General features: G+C 30.3%; 1 protein-coding gene across 5 annotated transcripts in view; it reads left to right on the forward strand.

The window, feature by feature from the left end:
* Fas3 (fasciclin 3) overlaps nt 1-20,895 on the forward strand; it is a 495,918-nt gene that overhangs the window by 452,870 nt on the left and 22,153 nt on the right. For 4 of the 5 annotated variants that reach the window (XM_075296724.1, XM_075296725.1, XM_075296726.1 and 1 more), the window contains exon 4: nt 1,483-1,917. In XM_075296724.1, coding sequence (XP_075152839.1) covers nt 1,483-1,917 — 435 coding nt within the window. Of the gene's footprint in view, nt 1-1,482; nt 1,918-13,713; nt 15,289-20,895 lie in introns of those variants that run through there. The other variant, XM_075296727.1, reaches the window with a different exon arrangement.

Genomic DNA, 20,895 nt, shown 5'->3' on the forward strand with positions numbered 1-20,895 from the left:
AAAGGGTGATTTGTTAAGAGCTTGATAACTTTTTTTAAAAAAAAAACGCATAAAATTTGCAAAATCTCATCGGTTCTTTATTTGAAACGTTAGATTGGTCCATGACATTTACTTTTTGAAGATAATTTCATTTAAATGTTGACCGCGGCTGCGTCTTAGGTGGTCCATTCGGAAAGTCCAATTTTGGGCAACTTTTTCGAGCATTTCGGCCGGAATAGCCCGAATTTCTTCGGAAATGTTGTCTTCCAAAGCTGGAATAGTTGCTGGCTTATTTCTGTAGACTTTAGACTTGACGTAGCCCCACAAAAAATAGTCTAAAGGCGTCAAATCGCATGATCTTGGTGGCCAACTTACCGGTCCATTTCTTGAGATGAATTGTTCTCCGAAGTTTTCCCTCAAAATGGCCATAGAATCGCGAGCTGTGTGGCATGTAGCACCATCTTGTTGAAACCACATGTCAACCAAGTTCAGTTCTTCCATTTTTGGCAACAAAAAGTTTGTTAGCATCGAACGATAGCGATCGCCATTCACCGTAACGTTGCGTCCAACAGCATCTTTGAAAAAATACGGTCCAATGATTGCACCAGCGTACAAACCACACCAAACAGTGCATTTTTCGGGATGCATGGGCAGTTCTTGAACGGCTTCTGGTTGCTCTTCACTCCAAATGCGGCAATTTTGCTTATTTACGTAGCCATTCAACCAGAAATGAGCCTCATCGCTGAACAAAATTTGTCGATAAAAAAGCGGATTTTCTGCCACTGATTTTGGTAATAAAATTCAATGATTTGCAAGCGTTGCTCGTTAGTAAGTCTATTCATGATGAAATGTCAAAGCATACTGAGCATCTTTCTCTTTGACACCATGTCTGAAATCCCACGTGATCTGTCAAATACTAATGCATGAAAATCCTAACCTCAAAAGAATCACCCTTTATTAGCCTGTAGTTCCGGCTATTGTTCCCAAACCTTCATTATAATTTCCTTAGAGATTCCGTCTGAATCTGGTGCCTTGCTCCATTTCAGTCCTCGGCACGCAGTTACCAATTCTTCAACTGTGAAAATATTAACCTCATATTCAATATAATGTTATGGGTCGAACAGTTGCCCCGTAAAGTTTTTCGAACATTAGTGACACAAACCGGGACATCGTTCAATTTCTGGGTTAAAGTCAGTTTTTTAGCATATAGAACCCGAACCTCCACTATAACTATTCCATTTCCATAGATAGCTTACAGCAATCTTAGTGTATATATACCTCACGTTATATTTTCATTAATTTTTGTTTATTATTTAGAAATTAATAAATTAATCAGAATCATGTCTGGATCTGGCTATCCTTCTGATGTTCGTGAAATTTACCATCATTTCGTCCCCCTGAAAACTTTCTTGGATTTGTTTTTGGATTATCGCAACTAAAATTCCTATCATTTTTCGAACTATAAATAACATCAATTTCCTTTTATTTTTTCTCTCCTTTCAGATGCTCCCCTCCATCAAGAGGATACCACTGTCTATGGCCTATATTTGGATCAAACTGCCGATGTTAACATGACCATACGTGCCAATCCTGCACCCGTTATTGAATGGACCATTGATGGTGTGGTAGTGCGTCAGGGAGAACAAAACGGTCGTTTCTCCGTCTATGAACCACAATATTTGGGTCAAGATATGTATAATGTGAAAATGGTCATTGCCGGTTTAACTCTGGAAGATACAACAAAAACTTACATATTAAGAGCATCGAATGCTTTGGGCACAACCGATTACAATGTCCATATCAGTTCGTCGGCTACACCACCAGCCAGTGGTTTGGAAATTGGAGCAATTGTTGGCATTGTCGTAGCTGTAGCTGTTCTCATATTGATTGTATTATTGGTAGTGTTTGCCCGTGCCACTGGTAGATGGTGTTTTGGAGGTAAGTGTGAGATTGCTATCATGGGCATTTTATCCTTTAGGTTTAAGATGGGTGCATGACATTTATGATATCTTTAAGAGGATGAAAGTATTTAAAATTAAACAATATTTTATTTCAAATTTAATCAAACGTAAAATGTTTGTTGTTCGCGAGACAGCAATAGAGAAATCTATTCCCTTTTTTTCTTGAGCAAAGTCTGTCCGTCCGTCAACTGGTTGTTCGAAGTATAGATGTCGAAATTCTTTTCAGTGTTACTTCTTGTCGGCATAGAAGAAGTTTTCATACGATATTTCTGAGGTTTTAACCCTCTAATGCCCCAATTTTTTTGCTAGCTGATTCAATTTTCAATGTTAACGACACAAAAGCAAGAGAACTAAGCAAGAAAAATGTACACGGTAAAATTCAGTATATGCTGTTAACCAAGTCTCTTGAATAGTTTCAAATAAGTTTTCTTTTTATTTTGCTCATTTTTGTTGTCTTAAGGTGTGTTTTACCAAAAGCTTCCTTATTAAATCAAGACCGCCTAAAGGCGGGCTTGGGCATTAGAGGGTTAAATCTGATAAATAGACGCTATGAATTTGGGCTACGAGCCAGTCCTTTCATGTATTTCTTTTTCACCAAGATAGGCAGAGAGTTCGCAATAGTTTTCCGATTTAACTTCTGGATCCTTTACTGTCGTTAAGACCATATTTCGTAGAGAATTGTGGTGAAATTCAACTATTGCTCATTGAAAACAAAACAGCGAATAATATACATAGTGATGTAAATACAGGCTCCCACAATAATCGGATGCATTGAAGCCGGAGCGAAGTCAACATGGACTTACGTATTATCACATCATCTTCTCCAAGCTGCTGCAACAACAAACAAGAACATCATCTCAAACCCCACTTTCACTACAGGAATAGCAGAATGTCAGAATAGGAGTCGACGGCAAGATAGTTCCGTCTACACGGACGAAAAAGAATGTTTTTCATATGTTTGGGTGTAAAAGTTATATGTTTGGAACTCAAATTTTTTAACACAATATTTTTAAGTGCAAGTATATAATGTTCATGAACTACCATGTTTGGGACATAACATTTTTTTAAATAATATGCTTGGATTCAAACATATATTAATTTAGAAAGAGCATATGAACATATATGTGTTTAGAAACAGAGACCTAGAGAGTATGATGTCAAAGAATGGAAATAACCAATTGGCGCCATAAAAATATATATACACAAAGAAAATTTCATTCAAATTTTGTTTCTACCAATGTATGCCTAAGCAGAAACATAAAACGTTTGAACAATACAGACAATATCCTGAAAATATACATATATGGGGTATATGTTACAGGAGCGATTTTTTTTTTTTTTTTTGAGGGTACAATTTACCCCAAGGTTCTAAAGGTTACAATCGGCAGCCTTTCCAAGTCGTCTCTCCATGGCTCTGCAATTTGTGATAAATTCCGCAGTAGAAACACGATCCCCACGTTGCTTGCTGGCAGCACTTGGGGTGATTGCCACAGTTGGTAGAATTCTACCAAAATTGGTAGACTTTTTACTGTTTGGTAGATTCGTGAAGTTTTTCTAGATTTTGGAAAATATTCCTCTCCAACTAAGAGGTACATAAATTTTCTCTAGAAATAAAATTATGCCAAATTTTCTATAGAAATAAAATGTTGACAAAATTTTATACAGAAATAAAATTTTTACAAAATTTTATACAGAAATAACATTTTGACAAAATTTCCTATTGAAATAAATTTTCGAAAAAAATTGCTATAGCAATAAAATTTCTAAAAAAAAAATTCTATAGAAATAAAATTTTGACAAAATTTTCTACAGAAATAAAATTTTGACAAAATTTTCTATAGAAATAAAATTTTGATACAATTTTCTATGGAAATACAATTTTGACAAAATTTTCTACAAAATTAAATTTTGACAAATTTTTCTATGGAAATAAAATAAAATCTTGACAAAATATTCTATAGAAATAAAATTTTTACAAAATTTTCTATGGAAATTAAATGTTGAAAAAATTTTCTATAGAATTTAAATTTTGACAAAATTTTTATAAAAATTAAATTTTGAAAAAAAATTTCTATAGAAATAAAAAATTCCCAAAATTTTCTATATATTTTATCAAAATTATTTATAGAAATAAATAAATATGGAAATTATATTTTCACAAAATTTTCTATAGAAATAAAATTTTGGCAAAATTTTGTATAGAAATAAAATTGTGGCAAAATTTTGTATAGAAATAAGATTTTGGCAATATTTTCTATTGAAATAAAATTTTGACAACCATTTTCTATTGAAATAATATTTTGACATAATTTTCTTTAGAAATAATATTTTGACATAATTTTGTGTAGAAATAAAATTTTGGCAAAATTTTGAATAGAAATAAAATTTTGGCAAAATTTTGTGTAGAAATAAAATTTTGGCAAAATTTTCTATAGAAATAAAATTTTGGCAAATCTTTCTAAAGAAATAAAATTTTGACAAAATTTTCTATAGAAATAAAATTTTGACAAAATTTTCTTAGAAATAAAATCTTGACAAAATTTTCTATAGAGATAAAATTTTGGCAAAATTTTCTATAGAAATAAAATTTTGACAAAATTTTCTATAGAAATAAAATTCTGACAAAATTTTCTATAGAAATAAAATTTTGATAAAATTTTCTATAGAAATAAAAATTTGACAACATTTTCTATAGAAATAAAATTTTGACAAAATTTTCTACAGAAATAAAATTTTGACAAAATTTTGTTTAAAAATAAAATTTTGACAAAATATTCTATAGAAATAGAATTTTTACAAAATTTTGTATAGAAATTAAATGTTGACAAAATTTTCTATAAAAATTAAATTTTGGCATTTTTATAAAAATTAAATTTTGAAAAAAATTTTTATAGAAATAAAATTTTCATTAAATTTTCTATAGAAATAAAATTTTGAAATAAAATTTTGACAAAAATTTTCTATCGAAATAAAATTGTGTCATAATTTTCTATAGAAATTAAATTTTCACAAAATACAAATAAAATTTTGACAAAATAACATTTTGGTGAAATTGTCTATAGAAATTAAATTTTGACAAAATTTTCTATAGAAATAAAATTTTTACAAACAAATTCTATTGAAATAATATTTTGACATTATTTTCTTTAGAAATAAAATATTGGCAAAATTTTCGTTAGAAATAAAATTTTGGCAAATTTTTCTATAGAAATAAAATGTTGATAAAATGTTCCATAGAAATAAAATGTTGATAAAATTTTCTATAGAAATAAAATTTTGACAAAATTTTCTATAGAAATACAATTTTGACAAATTTTTCTATAGAAATAAAATTTTGACTAAGTTTTCTATAGAAATAAAATTTTGACAAAATTTTACGCTGTCCTCAGAACTGCGACAGGATATCTCCGCAATACATCCCTCAATATATCTGCATGTGTAGAAGATCATACCTGTGCCTAGAAACAATTACATGTTTTCAAAGTGGTATCTTCTGCGACATGCCATTCTTGTAGCAGATTTCCTTGATCTGGATACAACCTAAGCTCCTAAAGAGAAATGTTCAATTTGGGACAATGGTTAAATTTTAACTACTACACGCAAAATAGAAATACGATGCCTTTTTCCAAAATGGAATTGATCGCCACAAAGACGAACGTCATTCTATTTAGGACAATTCGAATTAAACATAAAGAAGAAGATTATTCGGTTTCCGAGCTGTTGTTCCATTTCTACGATGATATTTTTCAGCTACTCTTCAAACTATGACTTAGAATGCTATTACATAAACTTCCCAAATTGTTTGAAATATACTTTATCTTCTAAATCAGTTTTACCATAAAGGATCGCATTTTATGAATAAGTGAATTTTTAATAATGGCTAGCATACTTATTTCTTGGATTATTGTCTTAGTTTACCTTTCCGGTGTCTTCTTCTTCAAAATTATCATAGTATGAGTTCGTTTAACTTGATACTTTACGTTTTTTTTTAATATTGCATACGTAACGAAGTGAAAACAGTATACCTGCGGTGACATAATAGTCCTAGATTTTTTACATCCTACATTTCTATGCTCACTTTCCATTGTTGGATGAAATTCCAGAATAATATGTAAAAGCTTATAAAACAAAAACGTATATAAAAGATTCTAAGGATGTAAGGATATAAGGATATGAAAGGAACGACATTTCCTTCACAAGAAAATGGAACATTGTTTCCATGGAGTGTAGCTAAAAAGCAAATTGAGACAATTTAGGGATTATTGCACTGGAAATCATTTTCGTTAGATATTAGTATCTCGGAAATGGTTTGTTGTTGATAGTAGTACTGGAGATATCCAAATTGTTATAAACCGAACCACAATTTTAAGATTGCGTGAGGGAAAACATTTTTGTTCGCTATGCTATGCGATATATTGACATTGTAAATATTTTGTTTTCCCAAAAAATTACAAATCACTAATATAGTTAGATAAGTCATTTGACATTTCATGTAATTTTCATTATGCTTATACGAATAATCCAATATGTAGCAAGTAAATGTATGCTAAATCTTACCTGTTGCGCTTTCTACATAGTAATCATCATTTTCATCGTCATCATCATCAGCATAAATTTTCCTCCAACAGCAATTCTGCAACAAATTTATGTTTACTCCATCCCTACCCAGCTCCACATGCATCCTGTAAGAAATGTGACAAGTAAATCGGGATTTAATTAAATTTTCAAATTACCCACAACAGGACTCGTATAATTTTCTTAGAAAAAATAGAATAACGTCAAACAACACAAAGACACCGGTAATATCATCGCCCTTCTTTCTTGCGATATGGATTTCTTTGGTATTTTTTATGCATCATAAACGAGAGGATTATCACAATAATGTTTCCCTAAGATGCATACATCTCAGCATCATTATGATATGAGAAGTTTTCTTATATTGTATGGAAAATATTTATATGTATATGACCGACATAATTTCATGCATATGATATATATTATTCAAGTAATTGGGATGCGATATCTTGAGTTATATATTTTTACCTCAAATTAAAATTTCTTTGGATTAATTAGTAGAACAATAAAATGTTCTACTAATTAAATTAAATGGTAGTAAAAAATTTCTGGTCTTATGAAAAATCAGTAGTTACTATATCATATTGAATTTTTGTCGCCCTATTCGACCGTTGGATTGGTCCACATCGCTTTATGTGTCTCCGGTACCAATTCATCCAATCCAGACCACTTTGCCTCTTTTGCCTATGCGTTCTATAGGTTAACTTCCTGCTGTGGTTGGGTAATCGGAATAGGATTTTGGTACCGGTGTACACTCATAGAAAAAATCATGAACGGCGTGCTCATTTCAAAGCGATCCGTTCATGAAAGTGAATCAACACACATGTGGTGTCAAACGGAAAAAGGCTGATGTCAATCTGACTGACAACGATTAAATGACACCATGCGTTGTCAAAACAAGAACCAGCGTTCGTGATCTGAAGACGTAATGGTTACGAATATGAATGAAAAACAGATTCCTGCTACCGTGACTCGAACCTGTGTTGTCTGTAAGTTAGGTCAGGTTAGGTGGCAGCCCGATGTATCAGACTTACTTAGATTATTGAGTCCATTGTGATACCACATTGGTGAACGAGATGTTCTTATCACTGAGTGCTGCCCGATTCCATGTTAAGCTCAATGACAAGGGACCTCCTTTTTATAGCCGAGTCCGAACGGCGTTCCACATTGCAGTGAAACCACTTAGAGAAGCTTTGAAACCCTCAGAAATGTCACCAGCATTACTGAGGTAGGATAATCCACAGCTGAAAAACTTGTTGGTGTTCGATCGAAGCAGGAATCGAACCCACGACTTTGTGTATGGAAGGCGGGCATGCTAACCCTTGTACCACGGTGTTGTCTGTACCCTGCGCGGTAACAGTCGCCTTAGCATATTGCACCACCGGCGGAGTTGCCATAACAACGTCTAACGAATATTTTAAGACATTTCATGGCCAAAGAAAAACGAATGCCGTTCTTGAAATAGTGAACGTCCGTGGACGAAATCGTGAACATTCCATTTTGATTTTTTTTTGAATGTTTCCGTTTCATTTTGTTACCGTCCGTTCACGATTGTGGAAAGTAATTTTTATACCCTCCATCATAGGATGGGGGTATATTAACTTTGTCATTCCGTTTGTAACACATCGAAATATTGCTCTAAGACCCCATAAAGTATATATATTCTGGGTCGTGGTGAAATTCTGAGTCGATCTGAGTATGTCCGTCCGTCCGTCCGTCTGTTGAAATCACGCTAACTTCCGAACGAAACAAGCTATCGACTTGAAACTTGGCACAAGTAGTTGTTATCGATGTAGGTCGGATGGTATTGAAAATGGGCCATATCGGTCCACTTTTACGTATAGTCCCTATATAAAGGGACCCTCAGATTTGGCTTGTGGAGCCTCTAGCAGAAGCATATTTCATCCGATCCGGCTGAAATTTGGTATATGGTGTTGGTATATGGTCTCTAACAACCACGCAAAAATTGGTCCACATCGGTCCATAATTATATATAGCCCCCATATAAACCGATCCCCAGATTTGGCTTGCGGAGCCTAAAAGAGAAGCAAATCCGATCCGGCTGAAATTTGGTACATAGTGTTGGTATATGGTCTCTAACAAGCATGCAAAAATTGGTTCACATCGGTCCATAATTATATATAGCCCCCATATAAACCGATCCCCAGATTTGGCTTGCGGAGCCTCAAAGAGAAGAAAATTTCATCCGATCCGGCTGAAATTTGGTACATGATGTTGGTATATGGTCTCTAACAACCATGCAAAAATTGGTCCATATCGGTTCTTAATTATATATAGCCCCCATATAAACCGATCCCCAGATTTGGCTTGTGGAGCCTCTAAGAGAAGCATATTTCATCCGATCCTGCTGAAATTTGGTACATGGTGTTGATATATGGTCTGTAACAATCATGCAAAAATTGGTCCACATCGGTCCATAATTATATATAGCCCCCATATAAAGCGATCCCCAGATTTGGCTTGCGGAGCCTCAAAGAGAAGCAAATTTCATCCGATCCGCCTGAAATTTGGTACATGATATTGGTATATGGTCTCTAACAACCATGCAAAACTTGGTCCACATCGGTTCATAATTATATATAGACCCCATATAAACCGATCTCCAGATTTGGCTTGCGAAGCCTCAAAGAGGAGCAAATTGCATCCGATCCGGTTGAAATTTGGTACATGGTATTGGTATATGGTCTCTAACAACCGTGCAAAAATTGGTCCACATCGGTCCATAATTATATATAGTGCCCATATAAAACATTCTCCAGATTTGACCTCCGGAGCCTCTTGGAGGAGCGAAATTCATCCGATCCGGTTCAAATTAGGAACGTGGTGTTAGTATATGGTCGCTAACAACCACACCAAAATTGGTCCAATCACACAAAAATTGGTCCATATCGGTTCATAATCATGGTTGCCACTAGAGCCAAATATAATCTACCAAAATTTTATTTCTATAGAAAATTTTGTCACAATTTTATTTCTATAGAAAATTTGTCAAAATTTTATTTCTAGAGAAAATTTTGTTAAAATTTTATTCGGTTCATAATAAAATTTTCATCATTGTCAAAATTTTATTTCTATAGAAAATTTTGTCAAAATTTTATTTCTATAGAAAATTTTGTCAAAATTTTATTTCTATAGAAAATTTTGTTCAAATTTTATTCGGTTCATAATCATTGTTGCCACTCGAGTCAAAAATAATCTACCAAGATTTTATTTCTATAGAAAATTTTGTCAAAAGTTTATTTCTATAGAAAATTTTGTTAAAATTTTATTTTTGTAGAAATTTTTGTCAAAATTTTCTTTCTATAGAAAATTTTGTCAAAATTTTTATTTCTATAGAAAATTTTGTGAAAATTTTATTTCTGTAGAAAATGTTGTCAAAATTTTATGTCTACTTTGTCAAACTGAATTATATACGTATTGGATCGATCTTTTTTGATTTAATATATACCACGTATGGACTTACATACAATTTAGAAGATGGTGTTAGGAGGTTTTAAGATACCTTGCCATCGGCAAGCGTTACCGCAACTTAAGTATTTCGATTGTGGATGGCAGTGTTTAGATGAAGTTTCTACGCAATCCATGATGGAGGGTACATAAGCTTCGGCCTGGCCGAACTTACGGCCGTATATACTTGTTTCTGTTAGTGCAGCAGCTATTTTCCTCTGGTATTTGTTCTGGGTTCCCATGACCATCTGGCGTCAGAATGTCACACTCGGCAGCGATGTCCACCTCAAGTATACGATCTTGGATTGGTGCAGCATCCGCCACTACACCCACCGTCTTCCCTATTATCCTTTAATGGTACGTCAATGTTTCATGTTTCCATCCATACTCCCAACATCCTGAATTTCAGCGCCTCTAAAGGGTGATACGGTCAAAATTTGGTCAAGGGAAAACGAGTGTAAATCGGTGAAATCGTTTATTTAAAAAATCAAATTAAATTTCTTTTTCAAGTTCAATTAGTATAAAATTGAGGAACAATATTCAGTTAGGCTTTCGCTTTTCCAAATCCGAATTGCCGGGCCTCACGCTTGACACCTGCCATCAGATTTTGTACAGCCACCTTGTCCACCTTCTTCGCGCCGCAGAAAGCCAGTTTGCCTTGAACTGCTGCTCGTCCTTAGCAGTTTTTTGGTCTTCTTTAGGTTCCGCTTGACAATAGCCCAGTATTTCTCAATTGGGCGGAGCTCTGGCGTGTTGGGAGGGTTCTTGTCCTTGGGAACCACCTGCACGTTGTTGGCGGCGTACCACTCCATGGCCTTTTTACCGTAATGGCAAGATGCCAAATCCCGCCAAAACAGTACGGAACAACCGTGTTTCTTCAGGAAAGGCAGCAGACGTTTATTCAAACACTCTTTCACGTAAATTTCTTGGTTGACAGTCCCGGAAGCTATGAAAATGCTTTCAAGCCACAGGTACAGATGGCTTGCCAAACCAGATATTTCTTTGCGAACTTTGACAGTTTTATGTGCTTGAAAATATCTGCTACCTTTCCCCTTCCTTTTGCCGTATAAAACTCCTGTCCCGGAAGCTGCTTGTAGTCGGCTTTGACGTAGGTTTCGTCGTCCATTACCACGCAGTCAAACTTCGTCAGCATCGTCGGGGATCGCGCTTTGGCCGTCGTATTTTGTTTATCATCGCGATTTGGAGTCACTACCTTCGTGTAAGTCGATAGTCCGGCTCGTTTTTTGGCTCGATGCACGGTTGTAGACGATACACCCAGCTTATTTGCGGCATCTCGGAGAGAGAGGTTAGGGTTTCGCTTGAAACTTTGTCGTCTCAGCGGCTTCCAGTTCTCGATTTCCCCCCGATCCAGACTTCCTGGCTGTCGACAAACGTTCCCCAAACACTTTAATTACATTTGTAACGGTTGATTTGGCAACTTTTAGTGATTTTGCCAGCTTTGCGTGCGAGTAGCTCGGATTTTCGCGATGCGCGAGCAAAATTTTGATACGCTGCTCTTCTAGCTTGGACGGCATTTTGACAACTGAAGAGTGAATTCCAAAATCAAAATAGGAGCAACATTCTACACACACACCTTCAAAATGAGGGGTGTTCGGGTTTTTTAAATGCAAAATTGAAAGAAATACGTCAAGTTTATATTGACCAAATTTTGACCGTATCACCCTTTAACAGGTTGGCTGATATGTCCCCGGTCTAACAAAGAAAAACACATTTTTTTTTGTCAAAATTCGTTTTTATTATTCAACATAGTTCCCTTCAAGAGCGATACAACGATTATAACGACCTTACAATTTTTTGATACCATTTTGGTAGTACTCCTTCGGTTTTGCCTCAACATAGGCCTCAGTTTCGGCGATCACCTCTTCATTGCAGTCAAATTTTTTCCCTGCGAGCATCCTTTTGAGGTGTGAGAACAAGAGAAAGTCGCTGGGGGCCAGATCTGGAGAATACGGTGGGTGGGGAAGCAATTCGAAGCCCAATTCATGAATTTTTGCCATCGTTCTCAATGACTTGTGGCACGGTGCGCCGTCTTGGTGGAACAAACTTTTTTCTTCTTCATATGGGGCCGTTTTGCCGCGATTTCGACCTTCAAACGCTCCAATAACGCCATACAATAGTCACTGTTGATGGTTTTTCCCTTCTCAAGATAATCGATAAAAATTATTCCATGCGCATTCCAAAAAAAAACAGAGGCCATTACTTTGCCAGCGGACTTTTGAGTCTTTCCACGCTTCGGAGACGATTCACCGGTCGCTGTCCACTCAGCCGACTGTCGATTGGACTCAGGAGTGTAGTGATGGAGCCATGTTTCATCCATTGTCACATATCGATGGAAAAACTCGGCTGTATTACGAGTTAACAGCTGCAAACACCGCTCAGAATCATCGACACGTTGTTGTTTTTGGTCAAATGTGAGCACGCGCGGCACACATTTTGCACAGAGCTTCCGCATATCCATATATTGATGAATGATATGACCAACACGTTCCTTTGATATCTTTAAGGCCTCTGCTATCTCGATCAACTTCATTTTACGGTCATTTAAAATCATTTTGACAGAACTTATCAACCAACCTGTTAGTTCCAGGGTATACAGCAAAACCTCTCAAACTTGGACACTGAAAATCGGACATCTTTCAAATCTGGACAAAATTTAGGAGACAATGGGTATCCACTTCTGAGTGGTCTCACTATTCAATGTCAAAGGTTTCACTATTCAAAGTCAAAATATGACTTTTTGTAATGTCCAAGAAACTGCGATCAACCGCACTCGTCCAATCGACTGTAATGTCTCCAACATTATTATGGACTAATTGATACAAATTCTAAATATCGAAAATAAATTCAGTTCCTATTTTTTGCTTGGTTCTCTATTTTCCCTGAGAAATATTACAACTTTTTATGATATTACAAATAACTCTTGATCTTCTTATTTTACAAACATGAACGAATTTATCAATGCAACAGAAAATATTAAAAATTACTATATATCATTTTAATATTGCAAAAAAGAAATATTAATTAATTTAATTACATGAAATACATTTTAATCACTAAAAACTAAAACTTTTTACATTTTACAATTTTGAAATATTGCATGGATTTCTTTGAAAAAAAAAAACAAAACACAAACATTATAAAAACCCAAAATACTTGAAATATTTATATAAGTTTGTTTAAAATCATAAGATTATGTGAAACGACAAAAAAAATAATAATATCCAGAACAACAACGATTCAAAAGAAGAACAACAAGAGCTAACATTTAAACGTCTGTAGTGAACATTTTATACAAAATTTGAAAATTTTTAATAAAATTGGTTAAATTGGTTTTTAAAATTTAGTTTTTAAAAAATATGCTTGGTTTTTGGTAATCTATAGAAATAAATTGGCTTTATTAACATTTTCAAAAATATATCAATGCTTTAGTTTCAAAATTTTATTAAATGGTTTTTGGTTTTTTGGTTAACTTATAATCTTAGTTAGAATTTAATAAATACAGTTATTGTATTTTTAGGCTTTTAAGTTTCATAATTCATTAACTTTATTTCTTTTTTGTGGTCTTAAAACTATTGAAGTATTTTTTTATGAAAAATTGTTTTTTTTTTTATTTACGTGCATCTTTAAAAAAAAACAATCCATATACCAAAGACAAACGGAAGCTAAATGTTAGTTCTTGTTCTTTTTCTTTTTTCTGTTGTTGTTCCAGGAGCCACACTTAACACAGACATTGGTCCCGATTCCGAAGCTCAAATTAATCCTCAGCTCAATGAAGACTTCGATGGCCGTGATTTTAACAATGGTGAAGAGCACATTGATACCACACACCAAACTGAAGAGCCCACACCACCCGTCACCGATAAATTGGATTCACAAAAGAAAGCAGATTTAAAAAATAATGGCTCAAAATCTACAACGCCAGCCACTAATGGCAATGGTCATGCCAATCCAGCTGAAAATAAAACAAATACTTCCGTTTAATTTTTTTTTAATTTTTAACGGAGGCGAATTTCATAGAAATATGCCAATACAAAAAGAACACAAACACAATTTTTAATACAAAAATAAATCCTTAAACAGAGACTTGAAAAAAAAAACAGACAACGACTTTTGGAAAATTTTGTAAATTTGTTTTTTTATCAATTTAATTCGAAAACAAATTAAAAAACAAAAATATTTATTTATATATTTGGCTTAACATGACATTTATTTTTATGAAAATAGTAAAAATAATTTTCTTTTTGCAAATCTATTAGCAATTCCTATAAGGATATGCTCAAATGAAAAAAAAAAACAAACAAATTAAAAATTGATTTTTGGCCAAAACCTTAGATAAGTTATGTAAAATTACTTCTTTTTTTCTATTTTAATATTGTGTCCAATTCTATATAATATGCTCAATCGAACTTCATTTTTCAAACACATACATATGTATATTTGAATTTTTCTTCTCCCATGCCCTACTTATATCTAAATACAGTGTCGTTAGTATTTTTCAACATTTCGTCCCCAAAAATCCCAAATTTTAATTATTTTCCACAAAAATCCCCAATAAATTTCTGGCGACTATTATGAAACATTTTTTGATTTTATTTACATTTTAAGTTGTAAAGCAGCCTTGTACTTCCATTTATGTATTTTGTAATGTAAAGTACCCTCCTATTTGACTTTGAAAGGATGGGCTTTTCTGCAGACAATCTTAATCACTTTAAGAATCGGTCGAGGAGACCAAATTTTCAAGAAAGAAAACCAGAAGACCTATGATCAAAATATCATTCGATACCAATCGTCATCAGAATATTTATTTATTGTTATAAAAATATATGACCTTCCAAGCAAATAGCCTTCTGAATAATCCCGAAATGATATCACATTAGTAAGACTAAGTCTAAGAGAATGCCAAGCATAGTAAAATTTCCATTTTTTGCTGCAGTCTCCGTCATTGACTCAAATGCTCCATTTCCCATACATTTCGATCTACGGCAATAAGAAACTTTTGTGTCAAGTTTCAACTTCGTTTGATGAAACGTAATAGCTCCACCCACAATGATATGACATTAGTAGAAAAATGTCCAATCAGAGTAAAATTTACATTTACCATTTGGTCCCCATTATTTGTCAAAATGTTCCTTTTGCCATACCCTACGAGCTATTGCAATAAGTAGCTCTTGTGCCAAGCTTCAATTTCGTTTTCTATAGAAATACAATTTTTACAAAATTTTCTATACAGAAAAAATTACAAAATTTTTAGAAAATTTTCTATCGAAATAAAATTTTGGAAAAATTTTCTATAGAAATAAAATGTTGCCAAAATTTTCTACAAAAAAATTTGGACAAAATTTTCTATAGAAATAAAATTTTGACAAAATTCTCTATAGAAATAAAATGTTGACAACATTTATTATAAAAATAAAATTTTGGAAAAACTTTCTATAGAAAAAAAATTGGAAAATTTTTCTATAGAAATAAAATTTTGGAAAAATGTCCTATAGAAATAAAACTTTGGAAAAATTTTCTATACAAATAAAATTTTGACAAAATTTTTTATAGGAGTAAAATTTTCTATAGAAATAAATATTTTATATTTTGACAAAATTTCATAAGAAATAAAATTTTGGCAAAATTTTCTATAGAAATAAAAATTTGATACAATGTTCTATAGAAGTAAATTGTTGAGAAAAAAATTTTTTAGAAATAAATTTTTGACAAAATTTTCTATAGAAATAAAATTTTGGAAATATTTTCTATAGAAATAAAATTTCGACAAAATTTTCTACAGAAATAAAATTTTGACAAAATTTTCTGTAGAAATATAATTTTGACAAAATTTTGTATAGAAATAAAATTTTGACAAAATTTTGTATAGAAATAAAATTTTGACAAAATTTTCTATAGAAATAAAATTTTGACAAAATTTTCTAAAGAAATAAAATGTTGGAAAAATTTTTTATCGAAAAAATATTTTGGAAAATTTTTTGTAGAAATAAAATTTTGACAAAATTTTCTATAGAAATAACATTTTTTTATATAAATAAAATTTTGGCAAAATTTTCTATAAAAATAAAATTTTGGCAAAATTTTCTATAAAAATAAAATGTTGGCAAAATTTTCTATAAAAATAAAATTTTGACAAAATTTTCTATAGAAATAAAATGTTGACAAAATTTTCTATAGAAATAAAATTTTGACAAAAATTTCTATAGAAATAACATTTTTACAAAATTTTCTATAGAAATAAAATTTTGGAAAAATTTTCTATAGAAATAAAATGTTGACAAAATTTTTTATAGAAATAAAATTTTAATTTTTTTTTTTAATAAAATTTTGTAAAAATTTTCTATAGAAATAAAATGTTGAAACATTTTCAATAGAAATAAAATTTTGAGAAAATTTTCTATAAAAATAAAACTTTTAAAAAATTTTCTATAGAAATAACATTTTGACAAAATTCTCTGTAGAAATAAAATGTTGACAAAATTTTTATAGAAATAAAATTTTTACAAAATTTTCTATAGAAATAAAATTTTGACAAAATTTTCTATAGAAATAAAATTTTGAAAAAAATTTTGATAGAAATAAAATTTTGGAAAAATTTTTTATCGAAATAAAATTTTGACAAAATTTTCTATTGAAATAAAATTTTTTATATAAATAAAATTTTGACAAAATTTTCTATAAAAAAAAATTTTGACAAAATTTTCTATAAAAATAAAATTTTGACAAAATTTTCTATAAAAATAAAATTTTGGACAACATTTTCCATAGAAATAAAATGTTGACAAAATTTTCTATAGAAATAAAATTTTGACAAAATTTTCTATAGAAAAAAAATTTTGACAAAATTTTCTATAGAAACAAAATTTTCTATAGAAATAAAATTTTGACAAAATTTTCTATAGAAATAAAATTTTGACAAAAATTTCTATAGAAATAACATTTTTACAAAATTTTCTATAGAAATAAAACTTTTACAAAATTTTCTATAGAAATAAAATTTTGGAAAAATTTTCTATAGAAATAAAATGTTGACAAAATTTTTTATAGAAATAAAATTTTAATTTTTTTTAATAAAATTTTGTAAAAATTTTCTATAGAAATAAAATGTTGAAAACATTTTCAATAGAAATAAAATTTTGAGAAAATTTTCTATAAAAATAAAACTTTTAAAAAATTTTCTATAGAAATAACATTTTGACAAAATTCTCTGTAGAAATAAAATTTTGACAAAATTTTTATAGAAATAAAATTTTTACAAAATTTTCTATAGAAATAAAATTTTGACAAAATTTTCTATAGAAATAAAAATTTTGAAAAAAATTTCGATAGAAATAAAATTTTGGAAAAATTTTTTATCGAAATAAAATTTTGACAAAATTTTCTATAGAAATAAAATTTTTTATATAAATAAAATTTTGACAAAATTTTCTATAAAAATAAAATTTTGACAAAATTTTCTATAAAAATAAAATTTTGACAAAATTTTCTATAAAAATAAAATTTTGGACAACATTTTCCATAGAAATAAAATGTTGACAAAATTTTCTATAGAAATAGAATTTTGACAAAATTTTCTAAGAAAAAAAATTTTGACAAAATTTTCTATAGAAATAAAATTTTGACAAAATTTTCTATAGAAATAAAATTTTGACAAAATTTTCTATAGAAATAAAATTTTGACAAAATTCTCTATAGAAATAAAATTTTGACAAAATTTTCTATAGAAATAAAATTTTGACAAAATTTTCTATAGAAATAAAATTTTGACAAAATTTTCTATAGAAATAAAATTTTGATAAAAATTTTTATAGAAATAAAATTTTGACAAAATTTTCTATAGAAATAAAATTTTGACAAAATTTTCTGTAGAAATAAAATTTTGACAACATTTTCTATAGAAATAAAATTTTGAAAAATTTTCTATGGAAATAAAATTTTGTATTTTCATGTTTAATAAAATCAGATACACAATTTCCGAGAAAATAGCGTGATCCATATTCACCGTCCCAAAATAATATTATGCTCATGAAACATATTGGTTGATCATATACCTTCTCTGGGTATATATCTTAGATGAGTCACTTTTTGGATTCGCTAGAGAGATTGACTCTAGTTTTCTAAAAATTTATGTATACCTTTGTGAATAATCAAAACTGTACCCGCTTGACATTATGGGAGTGGAAAATATTTTAGGCTTCGACATTTAAATCAGATATCTCACATTTAATACCGATTGCGAATTGCCAACCAAATCTTGTATAAAGAATTTATTTTACATAACTGAATTATTTTACATGATGGCGCAAAAATCAACAAAATAAGAAAACGTTATACATATTTTTTATTCGTATTCTATTTCAATTCAAATCACAAAGTAAAATTTTGTGTTAATATTTAAATTACTTGTTTTGATGTAAGAAATTTTAATATCATTTCTCTAAAACAAAAATAAAACGAAATTATGATTATTTTACAATACTAAGGCCAGCACATTTTGAAGAGAGCACAAATTTTGTAATTTAGTTGAAATTATAATTTATAAAAAATATAGCATTCATACTTTGGTGTATTTAAATAAAAAATATAAATCAAGTCTTCAATATATAGACAAAAAATAATTCCAATATATAAAGAAAATTTGCAAAAGAGTTTTAAAATATCCTTTTGTCCAGACCTTTTCCATAAATATTATTTAAATGTTTATGTATAATAAGAAAAAGAAACTCTAAAGTATGTTTTTGTATTTGTTTTTATTACTTATTATTAATAATTATTAATTTTTTGTGAATGCCGTAATTAATAAATAAGTATATATCAATTTAAATTACACAAACAATGTAAAAATAAGTCTTTTTGTATTCCATTTTTATCCTTCAAACATTTATGATAATTATAAGCCAAGTTAATTGCATATAAGTCAGTCAGTTTTTCGTTATTCCCCCCATTATTTGTTCTCCAACTAACTTAAATGAGAATCTCAAAGAAAACTTCAAACTCAAACACTATATAAAAAAAACAACTTTCTTTTTGTTTTCATCTAATTTTGTATAAATCGAATACCATATATCGTTTAACCGTCCTCGAATATAACATTAAATACATTACATATGTGTAGTTGTCTTATGTTTTTTTTTTACAAATTTATATACATATGTTAAAAAATAAATTGTCTTAGTATATAAAAACTAAAAAATAAACATTGTACTTAATTATAAAAAAAGAAGAAAACATAATTTTTTTTTTACCAACAAAAAGAAAATAAATCTTGATATAAATGTGTACACCAGACAACAAAAAAACAAAATAGTATAAAATCGATTAGGTTTATCTTATAAACTATGTATTTTAAATCTTTACAAAATAAAATAAAAAAACATACAAAAATGTTTGGGTTTTATTTCCATACATTTGAAATCTTATATACCCCCATTTTCATGAAGCTCCGTTAGTGCTACGTTATCTAACTAATTTTTAAACCGATCTATGGACATATCTGTCATATTGTCAATGCCAGTTAGGAGCTTAACTGCTAAAAATTTTTCAGTTAAAGTTAACTGGAGAAAAGATGTTTGAAATTTACTTTCTGTTAACTGACATTTAAAGCCTAACGGAGCTACATGAAAATGGTCATTAAAGTCATAATTTAAATTACTTTTTTTTAAAGGAAATCATGAATATTTTACAATTCTAAGGCCAGCACATTTTGAAGAGAGCACAATTGTTTTATATAGTTACAATCATCCATTTTAAAACAAGTAAGGAAAATCTCAAGTCGGACGGGGCCGACTATATACCCTGCACCACTTTGTAGATCCAAATTTTCGATAGGATATCAAATCCGTCAAACGTGTGCTATATATAAAGGTTTATGTTCCCATATACATATATTTAAATCTGACCCGATCGGGACAAAATTTTTTAGAGTTCTACAAAATTTATAGTCTTTAAATTTAAGTCGGCTAAAGCCCTGGGGTGGAACATAATGTTAGTACTAAACAAGTATATATGGCCGTAAATTCGACCAGGTCGAATCACCATGGATTGCGTAAAAAACTTCTACTAAAGAATGCCATCCACAATCGAATTACTTGGGCTGCGGCAATACTTGTCGAAAAAATATTGACCTAATATGGAAGATTAACTTAACTCAAAATTTACGCAATGCTAAGGACAAAATTCTTTAAAACAATGACATTTTAATTAAAAGAAAGTTTGTAATCCTTGCTTCAAAAATTCTGTTCATTAAATTTAGGACACAATTCTTGAAATTTTGCGATTCTCTGCTGAAGTTGCAGATCTTTGAAGTAAGTCAAATTTTCCTTAAAATAAAGAAAAAAATTTTTAATTTAAAGAAATCGTCTTTAACTCAACTGACATATTGAATTTTTAAATTTAAGATAAAAACGCTTCAAATATAGGCTAAGACTTATTTTAAGGATTTGCACCTTTGGTTTAAAGTTTTTTTAGCATTAAGAAAACTGTTTTTACTTTAAAGTACCTGGCATAAGTTGGGTTTTGAAATTGGAATTTGTTTGTACATAAATACCTATATTGATATATCGCAAAAAGAGAAAAAAAAATTCGATGAATGAGATCTGTATCCAATTTTAATTTTATTGGTCGTAGATTTAATGCCAGAGAGGTCCGGAAAAAATATCTTTACTTTAAAGAAGCCTCATCTTTGGCTCGGAATCAATACCAAAATCCTTAAGGGAAGGTCAAAATCTTTGGATCCAAGTAAACTTTTTTTTGAGTGTATCTTAAAACTGCCTCACATCGTCTTCTACTATACGGGGTATATATTCGGCAAAAAAAAGCAGATTAAAAACCTGCATAATTCAGTTTTTGACCGGTATGAAATTTTGTAAAAGAGAAGCAGAAGATAAATATGGTG

Source organism: Haematobia irritans, chromosome 2 (genome assembly GCF_050003625.1).
Source record: "Haematobia irritans isolate KBUSLIRL chromosome 2, ASM5000362v1, whole genome shotgun sequence".
NCBI lineage: Eukaryota > Metazoa > Arthropoda > Insecta > Diptera > Muscidae > Haematobia > Haematobia irritans.